General features: G+C 45.8%; 1 protein-coding gene across 1 annotated transcript in view; it reads left to right on the top strand.

The window, feature by feature from the left end:
- The first annotated feature begins 2220 nt into the window (after positions 1 to 2220).
- Positions 2221 to 16429, top strand: part of col21a1 (collagen, type XXI, alpha 1) — a 34427-nt gene continuing 20218 nt past the window's right edge. Inside the window, exons 1-8 of the mRNA XM_086180855.1 lie at positions 2221 to 2385; positions 7513 to 7640; positions 7781 to 8341; positions 8530 to 8695; positions 8782 to 9010; positions 11380 to 11553; positions 12856 to 12933; positions 13691 to 13774. Of these exons, the coding sequence (XP_086036981.1) occupies positions 7544 to 7640; positions 7781 to 8341; positions 8530 to 8695; positions 8782 to 9010; positions 11380 to 11553; positions 12856 to 12933; positions 13691 to 13774 (1389 nt within the window). The 5' untranslated portion in view covers positions 2221 to 2385; positions 7513 to 7543. The remainder of the gene's footprint in view (positions 2386 to 7512; positions 7641 to 7780; positions 8342 to 8529; positions 8696 to 8781; positions 9011 to 11379; positions 11554 to 12855; positions 12934 to 13690; positions 13775 to 16429) is intronic.

Raw genomic sequence — 16429 nt, 5'->3', positions numbered from 1 at the left:
ATTTCACATGGACACCAGATTATAGAAAAGTCCGAAAAACAAGCAGATGACAAGTTTCGGTGGACCCTTGGGTTGATCTTGCACCCGTGTGGCGGTTGTGTCCGGCATGACTGGGCTCCCTGTGCTGTCCTCTGGAGCGTCAACGGAATGATTACAAAATGTGCGCATGTATGAGGCTGCAGCCCATAACAAAGCCAGTATAAGCAAACTGACAGAGACAAGGAATGCAGAATAAAAACCTTTTACTTTCTGTTCATAATTCATCCGCCTTCAAGCGATCATGAGGGGAACAGACAGATCAGAGCGCCTGCTTCCACATCATCGCCTCCCAGCCTCAAACAAAGCACACGGACCTTGGACGTCTCTGGGAGAGCAGCTTGATTTTACAACAAAAAGCAGCATCCTTCACTTTTGAGAAACAAAGAGCAAATGAGATGTCGCAATGAGTTTGAAGGCTGTGAAAGTTTAGTCCTAAAAGGGATGAGTGAAAGTGATGAAGTTGTTCATACAAATAATGAGGACATAAACGAACCAGAGCATCGAAGGGTTGAGGTCTCGAGGCCAGGCCACGTTGTGGTTGGGGTCACGGCCAGCCAGGTCTCGGGGCGCACGATGCCATCCAATCTGAAAATACTGACTTAAAGAACAAAACATCAGCATCGCCAAAACTGCCAAAATCCAGCGATGTAATGAGAAAACAATTCGATGAGGCTCCTGCTTCCGTGACTGAAAGCTCGACGAGTTCGTCAGTTTGACAGGAAGACAAAATAACAGCGTATTGACGGAAAATGATGAAGAAATATGCTTTGACATATATTTGGCGAAAAAGAGACAACTGGATAAGAAAATCAGAGGTGCGTTATTCGACTATGACACCAACAAATGAGACCGAATCAACCGCCCCCACGACTCATCGTGATTACATTCATTGTACACGCCACAATCAGTCCAGTGCCGCCATGTCCTCCCCCTGTCGTTGCTAAACAACGTCACATTTCCAAAGAGGACCACTGTCCCCAGTTAATAATCCTAAAATAACAGAGTCCACTTTAATCCACTGTAAGTACTGCACCTCCCGTGGTAATGAAGCAGAAAGCTGATGACTCAGCATCGGGACGTCTGGTTACATCAGCCGATCGGCCGATCCGGTATTTGCCTGTGTGATCCACCAGAGTGTGCTGAGGCTCAAGGTCAAGCAGGCCACCGCAGGAAACCCCCGCTGCTCCTGACATCTGCACGTCCTGCAGCCATTAAAGCGATGCAACCCTGTCCACATTTTAACCCTTAACACTCCTGTTAATACTTGGACTGCAGCAGAAACCCAAAGCCACTGAATGCTACTTGGAGTTCATGTTTTGGTCTCTTTCGAAAGTTTCCCCTCAAGTCACCGTGAGAGCTACTGTACTGAATAATAAACTCTGCTTATTTTCTGCTGGAATATGTTTTGCAAACAGAAGCCTGCTGATGACTGGAGCTGGGACGTATTAGCTGGAAAAAACAATGGACCACAGGCACTGGCTGTCTGGAAGAGGAAGAGCGGCTGGTCTGATTGCACCCTGGAATGGTTCTCATTCGCAAGAGTCTTTTTAATGATATGTCGCACGAGTCCTCTTTTAAACCTAGCAGTTGTGTACGTGCTTGTGTGGATAAAAGTTTCTCAATAGGCCTCCATTTGCTCAACGCTACCATGGCTTCCAGACTCTGCACACAGAAGTTGATAACACCGAAACATGATAAAACTTGTTTGAGAGATCAAACCGAGACCGGCCTGATGGTCGATTCACTGCTACAAGTCTAATGGCTTCCAGCTGTTCACGCAGAGGAGGGGCTGCAGTAGCGCTTCGCACCTTGCTCAGTGCTAACGTGTAGAGCCTTATGTGTTTGGGTGCTGAAGTGTAATTACTCCTACAACGGTGCCGCGGTGGGGAAGCACTGCTGCGTTAGATGTCTCAGTACAGTGAGACTGCATCCAGAAAAACCCTGCATGTTCTCCAGTTTTGCCCCTAGCAACCCACACAAGCTCCAAACCCTCAACACTTGGAAGGAGGTGCTCATTACAATTATTTTCCTTTTGGACTGTCAGAGATGGGCTGCCTCTTACACAATTTCATGCTCTCCTTATCTGCTCCTCTTTCCACCCATGGTAATTGAGGGTGGCTGGAGGCCAGTAAAAGTCCACAGTGAAGGGGAAGGGGGGTGGAGAGGAAGAAGAAGGACAGAGGAGATAGAGGGAGCTGCTGGAAAGGGCAGTCTTTGATTCGCAAGAGAAACATGTGCACTTCTACACAAATTCAGTTTGTGTAAACGCAGGGCTGTGAGCAGTTCAGATCGCCGCTCTCAATGAGAGGATTAACGGGAGTCACACAAGGGCTTGGACGCTTACCGGTAACTTTCTGCTTACTTTGTGTGATTATAGTGAGGCATCATTTTTGTGTCTGACATCAAACTAACCAGTGTGTTCTGATGCATGAGGATAAACCAGTCTTATGTCTGTGAATCAGATTCTACGAAGGTTGATTACAATTATTTTTCAGTGCAATGTGCAACTACTTGTTTGATTCAGCCTCAAAGGCTTCATGTCAGCTTGAGTATGCAGGACTGTGCAGCACTGATGCATATTGAAGACGTCAGATCCAGTTATCAGTCCCTTGTTTGTGCTACTGTCATGCAAAGAATGAATGGAATCGTCTCCACAAATGTCCTGGCCATTTCACCTCTCATAAATGGAGCTCCTTTCACGTCTCTTGAAGCCATGAACGCACATGTCTCGCGCACCTCAATGTTGCATGCAGTGTACATTTTTTTGTGCATTACATATACAGTATATGTTGAGCAATAACCTTTGAGCAGAACATGAAGAATGGACATGTGTTCACAAGACATTATGGAACTGTTGGGTTGAGCTGAACAGATCTCTGCAGAGAACCACCGACGGGGCTTGGCTTTCTCTTTCTTGAAGAATTTGGCAGCAATAAATCCCCCGATCTTGGCTGCTGTTCACGCTTAACAACTTCCTTTTGCCAAATTTGCAGCAGATAACATTAATGTCAACCGGGCAAGTGGAGTTAATGCCTGCATATGAACTCCACACACTGAAACGTAAAAACACAAAATAGAAATGTATTTCTGACTCCAACAATTCAACACAATTCTGCTGAATTTGTTGAAAAATTGAGAGGAAAACAAGCCAGTGTCAGTCTGTGGTCGTAGGCAGGCATAAACCAGCAGAAATAAATACATGCCACATTAGCCAACCTGAAAAAATGATATATTGTTCAAATTGGAGAAATCCTTTTCTGTTCAGCCGTTTTGAAAAGCAGATCGGGCCAAACAAAGCTCAATGTCAGAACCTTTTAAATAGTTTGGCTTGATACTTAACAGACCGACATTCCTCCATTCCAATAAACCTGGAGCTACAAAGGGTTGCTGCCATACAGCAACGATAGGAAGGTTGATTTATCATGTTTGTCCCACCGGACAGGTTAGCTGGACCGATATCCTAGTCAACTAACTTAACATGGACGCCCGGGGATCTACTCCAACAGCTACATGTTTGAGAGGTTCTGTGAATGTTCTGTCGGTCCTGATGTGGACCTGGAAGTCAGATCACAGTCAAGGAGGAATAATCACGGGGTGCTGAGTCCAAAAAACAAAACAGCCTTTCGGACTATTTCAGCTTAAGGTTATGCTTGTTTTCAATTGTCACCATTCGTCAGGGACGCCGTTGGTTAACTTGTTTGATGAGGCACAAGGCCAACAGGTTGGAAGTCTGACTGCATATCACCACCTACAGTTGTGGAGGCGGATGTACGACCATAAATAATTCGGGGGACAGCAGAGGTCCAGTTAAATTGCCTCTGCAAGCATGAACGTCAAGCTATGGATAAACGGAGTTTGGTACTCGCGGGCACGGCCGGTGCACCTGCTCCGCTACATTATACGTTCATTCCAAATCTTTGCGTCGTAGCTCGGCACGTGTAATGGTGCGTTTTTATTCCTGGATGAAGGTTGCTTTTCTTCGTCATAGCTACATGTGTTTGGTCACTGTCGACAGCCGGTATTTCACTGTTTGATGGTGTAAATGAAATCCATGTGGCGCCAGCAGAGGTGTAGAAATACTTGGTTTGGGGAAAGTCAGTGGAGGGGAAAGTCATCCTGGCTGGACCCTGCCAATGAGGGGGTTTTCCAACAGCCTCCTCCAGCTCTCTAGTGGGGAAAATTCAGAATAAAATGGCTTGCACAACTGTGACACCATTCAACAACGTTGCTTAACGCAGTTAACATGGTGGAAAAACGGAATCACGTTGTGACCCCTCTTTGGCTGCAGAGGAGTAGAGGCATTTGAGAGGCCAAGGGTCACATCCTGATCTTCATGTGTCACCATCTAAAACAACTATTAATAAGATGTACAGTCAGTTCCTTCCGATCAAATGTCTCCCAAAAGTCCAGCGTTTCGCAGTAGATGTGGAATATTTGGTCTGCATTTTCAACTGCTTCCCTTTAGACTGTCAGCACTTTCTTTCTTCCACGTGTTGGAAACTGCCGTAAAAGAAATTTAATAGAGCAGCCGCAGAAACGGCGTACGATCAAATGTCTGCTGTCTGCTCACATGCGCCTCACTAGGAAACTATCAGCGAGTGTAAACACAACCCTGTTCCTTCTTTTGTCCATTACTTCAAATCTAATTTCATCTCTACTTTCATGAGCATGGATATCATTAAACCCCACTCTACTGCTCCATGTTTGCAGCACATGCAGCAATATTGGTGTTCCAAAACTACTGAAATGAATTTGCTAAGCTGCATGAGTTGATGTCACGTGTACTTGACATGGTGTTCAAAGACAAAACCAGCATTTTGCCATGTGTTGCACTTGCCTTGACATTGCCTTCATTAAAAATCAACTGGGAATTCATTGTTTGCCATTTCTGAGTTGGTGGAAAGTTTTATACGAGTGCCCTTGCCAAAAAAAAAAAACCAACACAGTTGATTCAAAATGACTCTTGGGGTTCATGCAAAAATGCCTGGTCCCCTAAGAACAACAACCCTGACTGCTCTGAGAGCGCCAGCGTCCTTTAACGGTCAACATAACGATCTTCACGTTGCACCCAAACATTCCAGCTCAGGACCCCAAAGACGGACACACAGCACAGCCAGACATCATTTTTCCTCTGAAGAAGTCTTGTGAATGATTTTTCAAATCTTGTTTTATTTCTGGGAATGATCTCCCAAGCCTCCAGTGGTGTGGCTCCTTAGGAAGATGTTGATGTGTTTGAATTTAACAGGCAGTTTGGATCCTCCGTCAGCCTACCAGAGGAGGATCGGTAATCCCCCGAGCAGCGTAGCCTCCTGCTGCTGGGGGGCTTCCACGCCACCGTGTGGCGTTTATTCATGTGCTTCAAACAGCTGCAGCTGAAACAAGGATTTTGTTTTTGAGTGATTTTATATCATATAATAACTGTTATTATCAGGTGTGGACATCAGTCCGTGGAAGAGCGCAGGAGGGCGTGACGTTACAAGGCAGACCGGTCACAGCGACTGTAGTCTGTGTCTCTGCAGTTCAACAGAGAATTAGAAATCAGGCTTAGGACGGGATTGTTTTTCAACTAACGTAGGAAAGCAGACCCAATAAAAAGCTAAAGATTCATCAGGGGACAGCGATACGTTCTGGGATTTCATTTCAGTTGTGTTCTGCCTCATTTGTGCTCACACCTGCATGAAATCAAAGCGCACTCAAATACGATTGGTCAAAACGTCTTTGAGCAGAATGCGTCTGATCCCTTTCCCTCATTTGTAGCGATCATGACCACATCTTTAACCCTGTCACAGACCTGCTGTATCATTTCTGTTTATGAGTGGACTGTTTGGACATCCAGGTCCGATAAATCGTCTCCATAAAAGTATGGCAACCATCCAAGACAAAGGTCACCTTGGGACACTGGCTCCTATTTGGACGTCTGTTTGTTTGGACTGAGGGCCATCATAGCGCCGCTTTGCATGGAAAAGTCATTCCGGACCTATCGGTATATCCAAGATCACTTTCCCATACAAATCTGAAAGCTGTTTGAGATGACACTGAGCCTACAGAAGCGTGTAGGAGGAAGTGTGGCTGCAGGACAAAGCTGAACCCGCTGACACACAAACATATGCACTCCAGCTATACTGGAGCCTCGTTGCTGTGCAGGTGTAGAGTGGAGCGCCCGAGGGATCGGAAATCGTGATGGATTAGTTTGTAAAAAAAGAAAAGAAAAGAAGAAGATAGTTGGGCAAAACATCAGCGCGAGGGAAGCTGACTCAGCAGAGCGGAGCAGATGAAAAAAAAAAAAAAAAAACAGAGCTGGAGAGAGTGTGGATCCAAACCAAGGATGACTAATCATGAGTACAAATTGTTAACATCATCCCAAAATGTCAGTTCCCCAAAATAGTACCACTTTGAATCATTTAGCTAAAAATAACCCATTCCTATGACACACCTGGTTATATAATCCTTGTAAGTACATTGGAAAGTAATTGGTTAAACTGATTCATCTGCTGATGGGAACCAAAGCAGTAACACTAGATTCATACATTTGGGATAAATGTGTTGGAGTGAATCTTTTCTGGGCATCCATGTTGACGCTGAGCCAGGGCCAGCAGGGACTGGCACATCGTGAGAGACTTGAGGAAACAGCTGATAATCCAACAGGAAACCGTGAGCATTGGTTTGAGGGCAGCTGTGGTCAGAGGTTTAGTGACTTGTTTACTTAGAGAAGCCGACTGCCATGTGAGGATGTGGTTGATGAGGCCTGAGAGGAAAACGCTTAGGTGTTCTAAGGCGGCAGAGGCTGAGCATCAGGACTGGAAAGATGGCGTTCATGGAGGTTGGATGTTAGGCTGAAGTAGAAGACTGTAGAAGAAGTGGACAAACCTCTGAAACTGCATTATTATAACAGCCAACAGGGGGCAGGACGGTACTGTACAGAAGACGTCTGAGAAAATGACCCCATTTCTTGTTGAAGCACCTCATTAACCATTGATCATTTCAACCTTGTCTTCATGACAGGTTTTATTACTCATCTCATAACGAGAACTTCCCATCTCATAATTATAACTTCTTCATCTTCATCATTCTTCTTCATCAGATGTGACACTTCAGGTCATAATCTGACCACCTAAAAACTCTGACCACTGGAATGCTTTACTATCACGGCTTAGTTTCCATCATATACTGGTGCAACTGGGCTTCCGCACACCCCCCCCCCCCCCCCACGTCACGTGCACACCGTCTGTGAGTGAAACTCTCAGTCGTAGGACAGTTTTGTGCGGCAGGTTTTATTCTTAACAGACTTTGATCGTAAAGTCCATGGAAGGAATGAGAGGGAATTAAAATGGCAATCAAATATCTCAGGAGTAAAAGCAAGGCATCAGCTTCTGTCAAGGCAAGAATAACGCGGGCCCTCATGTCACAAATGCCTGCTTTGTCCTTTTCTTATTCACTGCAAAACAAAAGCATGTTTTTCCTTTTCCTGTATAGGTGCACAATTGGAACTTGGTACTGCTGCATAATGGGTTCCAAAGCGACATCCATGCATTGTCTCTTAAGATGCCTGTGCTTCACGCTTCTCCATTTGTTTAGTGCAGCTCAAGATGAAGACATAAGAAGTAAGAATGCTTCTGTCTTCATGTTTCATGTTTGTTGTCATCCATCCATTAGAGTGTCAAATCCTAGACCACCAAACGAGATATGATGTCATGAAAATGTCACTTCGCTCTGTAAATGTTCTGTTTTCTGTCCGTCTCAGGTTGTAGGACGGCTCCGTGTGATTTGGTCTTTATTCTAGACGGCTCTTGGAGTGTTGAGGATGTCAATTTTGAAATAGTAAAGCGATGGCTTGTCAACATAACTACAAGCTTCAATATTGGACAGAAGTTTACCCAGGTCGGAGTGGTCCAGTACAGTGATGACCCCATTTTAGAGATACCGCTGGGGAGGTACTCCTCTAACAAAGACCTGATCAAAGCCATGGAATCCATTGAGTACATGGGGGGAAACACCAATACAGGGACCGCCATTAGGTTTGCTACCGACAAACTGTTCGGCCTCTCTGACCGTGGCCAACTGGGCATATCCAGAATCGCTGTTGTCCTCACAGATGGGAAGTCTCAAGATGGGGTTTTGAAAGCTGCAGAGGAAGCGAGGAAAAAAGGAGTGATCCTGTTTGCAATTGGTGTTGGGTCAGAGACAACGGAGGCGGAATTAAGAGACATCGCTAACAAGCCATCTTCGACGTACGTCTTCTCTGTCGAGGACTACAGAGCCATATCCAGGATCATACAGGTCATACGGCAGAAACTGTGCGAGGGTAAGATCAAGTGTTGCTCACCTCGCCATAGATCTCCTGCCACACACCAAGTCGGCTCCGTTGGTGCGGTCAGGAGGCCGAATACTTGGCTGTGTGTTTGTGATGGACGTGATCAGCTTTTAATCACAGCGTCAGTGGCATGTCTTTTTTCTTCCTGACACGTCGGCCTCATTGTTTTCCTTCTGCAGAGACGGTTTGTTCGTCGAGAATTCCCATCGATTCCCGTGACGAGAAGGGCTTCGATATCCTGGTACATTTAAACTTGGCCAAAAAAGCAAAGAAAACAAAAGGGACGTACTACGGCACCAAGGCCTATGAGGTCACATCTCGCATTGACTTGAGCGAGGCAACAAGGTAATCATGTATTTCTTTCTTCGTCACATCATCATCATCAACATCAAAATCCCAGTATTCAAGCTGACTGAGTTTCATTGTTTCAGGACACTTTTTCCCGATGGCTTGCCACCATCGTATGTTTTTGTCGCCACACTGCGGTACAAGGGATCAGTGGCGAAAGAGGAGTGGGACCTGTGGCGAATACAGACGCGCGATGGGAGACCTCAGATGGCGGTGACTCTGAATGGATTTGATGGCACAGTCATGTTCACCACAACGAGTGAATCAGACAGCGGAACTCAAATGGTCACTTTTTCACAACAGACCACAAAGGTATGTTTAAAATGTGTGGAATCAACGCAGCTACGCTAACGGTCTTTGGTAGTGCCTGCAGCGGCTCTGGGAAGGTAACACTGATGATGTCAAGGCAGCGTCAACAGGTGGGTTCAAGAGACCTGGCACGCCAAACAGGAGGCGGGGGAAACACCAGCAGTGTCCTGGCAGAGACGGGGAGACACAGAGACGTTTGTTTTTTGGAAAACTCAGAATCCAACATTGTTTACTATGTTTATTCTTTTCTTTCTTTTTTAACCTGTCAGCAGCAGCAGCATCCATGTTGCTGCTGCCTCGCTGTGCTGAAGCAGTTTTACTCTGCAAAGGAGGAACCTGATGAACTCCTCCTGTCGCCATTTGTGTTTAACTTGATTAGGAATGGTGTTGGTTCATTGGTGAAGCTACCGGACTGAGGACAGGAGTGGATAGAGAGAGAGAACAGGGACAGGACAGGGAAGACAGGGGGGACAAAAACAACAACAACCATAGCAGAAAAAAACGAACAAACAACAACAACAAAAAAACAGTCACAACAATAACAACAGAAAAAAAAAAGAAAAAAAAACATTGGTTGCAGAATTTCCAGTGCAGGGTTACCATTGGGTTTAATATCATTTTTCAAATAAATGTCTGAGTGTGTGATTATGGGTCAGTTGTGCACCGCATGTGTGTGTGTGTGTGCGCATATGTAAGTGCGCGCGTGTGTGTGTGTGTGTGTGTGTGTGTGTGTGTGTGTGTGTGTGTGTATGTGAGTATGCGCTTATGTATGTGTGTATGTGTATGTGTGTACTACGGTTTGTCTTGGACGCTGTGGGTAGCTGATGTGGGGGACCAGGACATCACACCCCCAGCCCAGGATAGCAGGCAGGTCAGGACCAGGCCACCAGGGCACCCAGAAACCCCCAGAACATGGGGAGCCCTAGGCCTCAGGCCCGAGATCCGGCCAGAGCCCCCTAAGGGGCCCGCCAGCGGCGAGGCCGACACCCACCCACACCCCACGCCAGGCGGGGCAACCACAGCCCACCACAACAACCAGGCCCACTGCCCCCGTACAGAGCTACCCCCCCAACCTTCCACCCCCCATCCCCTCCACCCATCCCCTGTTCTCCCCATCCCCCCAGAGCAGGTGGGCTCCAGGCCATAAGGTACCACCAGCCAGCCAGGGCCCCCCACTCACCCAGTACTACTCAATCCTGTTTATTCAGGCCGAAGTGTTGAGCTACCACTCATCATCTCCACCGCCAGTGGGTGTCTGCACCGTTCGCAGGATATCTCAAGAGCTTTTGATGAAATTCGGTGGAAATAAAGGGGATACTGTGTAACAAGGAGCTAGGCTTAACATTTGGAGGTGATCTGGTTCAGCCTGGAGATCCTGGACCCTGAAGACACTTCTAGGTCCTTGGCAGGATATAAAGCTATGAGTGGCATTTCTGGACACGTCAGAGATTAATTTTAAACGTCATTGAAGTGGTTGGAAGAAAAATGTTTGCAAACAAAGGCTGTTTTGGGGGAAGCGTGTATTTGACTGCTGAGATGTTTACTCCTTGTCTCTGCCATGCAGCTCTAAAACTGATGGATGATGTAAATATTTAGCAAAAGGTCATCCTGATAAGCTGGTGTCCACCCAGTAAAATGTACCCATTTAAGTACATTTGCCTAAAATGAATTTTTCACATGACAACCACTTCTAAGTGGAAAAAACTGCTCTGCATGCATGACTGAGTGTAAATTCGGCAGAGAAGCTGCTGACACCAGGATGAGATACTCACCTCTTCTTATTTTCTCACGTTTGGCACGCGGTTAAAGCAGTTGATGTCCAAGTATCTCCCTTCAGCCACACGCAATACTTGATAAGTACTTCTTAGTCAACCCAAATCCTCTCGCCTATAATCCTGCAGTTGCACCTTATTGTGAGGGTAAGAAACAAACGTGCAGCTGAAGAGTTCCATCGAGCCTGGCGAGGCCAGCGACTGCATGGGACTACAGACGGGACTCACCATTGAGGGACTGTCAACGTTAGGACTCAGATGCCACAGATCTCTTGTTGTCGGTCGCTCTATCAGCAAAGAGAGCTGGAAAACACAATCATGATAATTACAGTGACAACACTTGGCTGTTGACTGGACTGACAGATCTCGCTGGCGTGTCTTTTCAAGCCAAACGTTGAAAGAAACACGTATATTTAATGTGGCAAGATAAAGTGAAGGATGAATCAAAGTGTGAGCAGTACTCAATTTCTGGGTTAGCCAGCATCAATTAAAGTGGTTTGTGTTGTCGTGATCTCTGTTTTACTCTGATTCTTGTGTCCTCATCAAGGCACCGCCAGGATACACCAGTGTGTTACTCTTTCCTCTTCTTGTCCCTCAAAGAAACTCTTTGACGAGAGCTGGCACCAGCTGAGGCTGCTGGTCACTGAGGAGGACGTCACGCTCTACGTTGATGACCTGGAAATTGAATCGCAGGCCCTGGAGCCCCCTGTCGGTATTTTCATCAACGGAAAAACACAAATTGGAAAATACGTCAGAAAAGAAACAACGGCACCAGTAAGTTCAACCTCAGCGACGCTTTTACGGTAAAATAGACGGTAATAACAATAATACCGGTAGACGGCACAAGATGTTCCTTTCGCTTCATCGCGGTTTGTGATCGAGTCAGACCAACTATAGAAGCAGGGAGCACAGTGTTGAACGTGTTGTCAGCAGAGTCAGAACTGTGCGATGTGGAGCAGCGTCACAGTTTATGGCTGCATCCCCAGAGACGAGCTTCGCTCAGAGGATCATAAACTCTTGGCATAAAAGTGAGGGTTTTCATTCACACGCTCTTATTAATCCTTGTTTTATGAGTCTCAGTTGGCACTTTCTGTGCCAGAAAAGCTTATTTGTAATAAATCATAATTTTGTTTGCTAAAGTCGAAGTGGAGTGCTGTGTTCGTTTGATGAAGGCTAATTATCAATCAGAAGTGACTGCTTTCTGCACACTACATCCCTTCTTTAATTGTCAGTATTTTATAAGCGGTACATTTTACTGTCAGGCAGCAGCACAGCCCATTTGCAGCATGTTGGACACGTGAGCAAATTTGTAGTTTGGACGTGGATGCATTTTGGATGAAGTCATTTGGAAGGTAGAATTAAATGCATATCAAATCAAATAATGTAATCCAGCCATTTTATCCTGATTAAACTCTCGGTCCAACGAGCTGTAAATGATCTGAATAAAGAATACATTAGAGATGGTACGTAAGTATTCAAGTGTTTACTGATCCATTGTTGCACAAATTCTAATTTTGTGTCACTGAAGAATGGTCCTCTGTAGCCATCACTTTGGAACCCTGACGAAAGGACAGTTTTCAAGGTTGCAGTCGCCTGAACCACCAAAGCCCGAGCAGACGTTCTTTTAATGTTCAGACCTGAGTACAGTCGCTGTTATCCTATTTTCCCGAGGTTGGAAATGTTATAAATCTTGAGTCCACACGACTGTCTTCCTGCTCACCAGTCAAACTGTCTGTGCGACATTCTGGAGCCGTTTCACCACCAGGATCAACAAAATACCAAATAAAATTTCTTATGGAAGAATTGTTGCGAAGGGTTCCAACAATCCGAGTGAGGCCTGGCAGCGTCTAACTGCTCGATGCCCACTTACAGCACTTATCTTTTCTTTTAGCTTGGCAGGTAGACAAGAGCAATTCCTGTTCATTAGTGTCAAAATACTGATAAAACTATACAATAAAACTAAATGTTACAACTTACCACCATACGACCATGTGCTTGTTTTGTTCGCTTGCTTGGAATCTCCAACAGTGGAGGCTTTCTTTCTAACAAAAATGTTCAATTCTTTAATCTCTTTAGTTTGAAATTCAGAAACTGCGCATCTACTGCGACCCTGAGCAGAACAACCGCGAAACAGCGTGTGAAATACCGGGAGTCGTGAGTATCACAGTCCTCTTGGCTTCGGCCGTGACTTCTCTGTTCAGAAGCAACAAAAATAACCTCTTCTCACCCACTTCTCACCTTGTCCAGCCACATCTGTTTGCACTCCGACACACCGCACCCTTTCATCATCAGTTGACTCCACACCGTATTCGGCACGGCGTGGAATCGTCCTGTTGCCATGTACTCAGTCAGGACTGTAGTGTTGCTAAAAGTGCAAGCTCAGCAGAAATGAATTTCAGATCACATCTGTTTATGAATCATTTGTTGGAGGAGGACCCCTGGCTTGGCTTCACACATTCTACACTCAGTATAGTTTTTATTGTCTGCTGGCTCCGACCGCTTGTGGCTCATTATTATGTTGGCCTGGAAATCCCCTTAACAGCAAAGCCAGTGCCAAATTACCGCCTCTAATGTGAAGCAGTTAGATATCAAAAGAGACAAGATGAGGGGCTGACAATAATCGAGGCTCTCTGTTTGCTGGCCTCTCAACGCCTTCTTATAATCAAGTATCAAAGTCCTGTTAACACTTTCCATCAGAATGATTGATCTCAAACACACAAAAGCGCATTTTCGCAAAAATTACAACGGAAAAAGTTTCCAATGTCTTATTGCTGGTGAAATTTACAGACATTACACCAATAATCTTGTATCACCGGGGACACGCTTTACGAGCTGTGCTGAATATGAGTTTGTACGTCTCTCCTGCAGTATGTTTTGCCCTCTACACCAGAATCTCACTGTGTTCTTACAGTGCTCCAATAGTCCGGATTACACGGAACCAACTCAAGAACCTTGTCTTTGTCCTCCAGGACCCCCTGGACTTCCAGGCATGAAGGCAAGTTGTGCCAGTTTACTTTATTGTCATTTTGGTTTCCTTCGAACAATCCCACACTTCAGTAGACTGATGAGCAGTTCCCTGGAGACGAAACAGTCTAAACAGCAACCACTGCTCACACGCGACATTCAACCAGCTTCAGACTGGCAGCAAAACCCAGCCTGGCAGCTTTCCTTTGTGCCGTCAGATTTTAGCATTGGTAGCAGGATTATGCAAGTCAAGTCAGTTTTATTTGTACGGCTAACGAGGGGAGAGAGTCTTGGAGCAGCTTCGTCGGGATGGGGTCTAGGAGACAGGTGGAGGTCTAGAGGAGGACATTATTGAACTGAGCTCATGAAGGCTGACGGGAGAAAAACTATCCAAGTGTGTGTCTGGTCCTCCAGCTGCCTCTAAGGTTCTGGGTTCTAGGGGCCATGTTGTCAGCTGATGGCAGCAGGAGAAGAAGTTTCTCTCTAATCAGGAGAATTTTGTCATTAAAGAAGTCCATGAACTCTTTGCTGCCCAGGGAAACAGGACTACTTGGTTCAGTAGAGCTGTGGCTCTCTGTCAGTCTGGCTCCAGTACTGAAGAGGAACCTGGGTTGTTCTTGTGTTCCTCTGTTAGTGCTGAGTAGTCGGCTGCTCTGGTTCTACCAAGGGCTTTCTTCTAGGTTCTAAGGCCATCTTACCAGACTACATGGGACTCCTCCAGTTTGGAGCAGCACCATCTTCTCTCCAGTTTCTGGTTTCTTGTTGAAGCTGTCAGGTTCCAGAACCGTACCAAGGTGCTTGTTTCCTTGGATTCATAGTTTTCTGTTTTAGTGGGCCAGTAGAGTCCAGAGTTGTTGCTAAGGTGCTGCTGCTCTATGGATAAAATGATCAGTTTGGGAGGGACTAAGGTGGACAACAGCGCCCTCTGTTACAGTGGGACATGAATTTAGCACCAATGGAACCACTTCCTTAAATCCAGGTGTGGCCTGATCAGACAAACATCTGGAAACTACAGTTTTCCTGAGTGGAGTGTAGCTGATCAGTCCAAATTCCAAAGTGATTGATTGGTGGTCTGATAAAAGCGTTCTGTGGAAACACAACTGGATGTTCAGCTTCAGTTCCACATGTTAGGAGGAGGTGGAGGTGTGGTTGTGACAGTGAGGGGGTTCATGGACAGACTGATGGACACCAGTTGAGTCTAGGAGAGAGAGAAATGCAGTACCAGACTGTGGTTATCAACATCCTCATGAATACTGAAGTCTCCTCCAATCATGACTTGATCTGATTTAGAACTAAACTGATAGAAACTCTGAGGATTCAGATCAGAACCCAGAGTCAGGACCAGGAGGACGGTCCTCAGTAATAAATGAAAGTGGCTGGCATGCAATGGCATATTTATTATTGTTCTTTAATACTAAAGAGAGTCTGCCTCCAGAAGGCAATAGAAATGCCCCCCGACTAGCCTGGGGAGGGATATCCGCCTGGAACACTTCGAGGGTCAGCTTCAGATAGCAGTAGCCTGCTAGCTCACTCATCCAAAGTCTGTCCAACATAACCCAAGTTATATATTTTGCGACATGCAATGCACTGATACTGACCAAAAAACTGAAGTAGGAGCTTTGCAAAAAATATCAGAGACATCGGAGGTTTCCTTTCGGAAATGAACAGCCTTCCAGTGCTTCAATGGAATCCCGACATACGTGTGTGGAATTGAGAAAATCGTACTTTTAATAATTTTTCAGCATCTGCCTCAATCGGTCTTTTCTCTCTGATTTTTATTTGCTTTTTTGGGCTTTTACTCATCACATTTTTATCTGCGTCTTGAGCACCGCTCTTTTAGACTTGGCTTAATTTGTTTATTTCCACTCTTGACCTCTGCCATTACTTGGACAGATCCTCAAAAGGGTGAGGGGGGGGGGGTGTCAGATACTCAGCTCACTTCCTCAATCAAGTGGGTGGCAGGTACATTTGTTCTTCAGATTGCCAGTGGCCGCCTCTGTAGGAGCTCACTAAGTGGGACGGCCCCACTCCCATTTACCAGTTCTACAACTGCCAGATTGCCAGTCTGAGCCTGCACCCGACCTGCTAAACCTGACACTCACCCTAAGATCAGCTGTCAACAAGGTTTAGGCCTCTCCCCGTAAGACCATGAAGGAAGTATTTGTGTACCTGCAGCATTGTTAGTAACAGCACACATTGTGCGGTAAAATAACCAACGACCCGATGAGTCTGTTCTCGCTCCAGCACCGACCCAGTCCAGTTCTTTAGACAGTTGGATAAATATTCACTTTGAACAGGGGCAACCAACTGAAAAGAATAAAAGAGAAAAAATAACTGTGTGAACTCAGAAATGACACGATGACGAAGCACGTCTCTTTGGACAGACAACTTCGTTATGGTTTATCCTCGAATGACACCTGAATTCCCAGGCCATTACCTGCTGCTCTCTGAGCCAGGTCTTTTTACGATGAGCACATCAGGTTGCACTTTATCAACTGGTCGACTTCAGCGCCAGTCCAGTCCGTAACAGATTTCTCCTGTGTGAGACACCCCGAGAGTTTCTGCACTTTTATCTCTTTTCCAACCTCAGAACTTCTTCCCTGATGAATCCCGCTTGCCACTTAAAAATAAACACAACAGCAACAAATCAACTAAAGTACTGTACTTCTTCTCCTGTACAGCAGAT

This window comes from Aulostomus chinensis, chromosome 16 (genome assembly GCF_037954235.1).
Source record: "Aulostomus chinensis isolate RoL2024-O1b breed Wild chromosome 16, RoL_Achi_v1.0, whole genome shotgun sequence".
NCBI classification, from domain to species: Eukaryota; Metazoa; Chordata; class Actinopteri; order Syngnathiformes; family Aulostomidae; genus Aulostomus; species Aulostomus chinensis.
The sequence above is the reverse complement of the archived record's forward strand: the minus strand, read 5'-3'. Positions and strand labels throughout refer to the sequence as shown.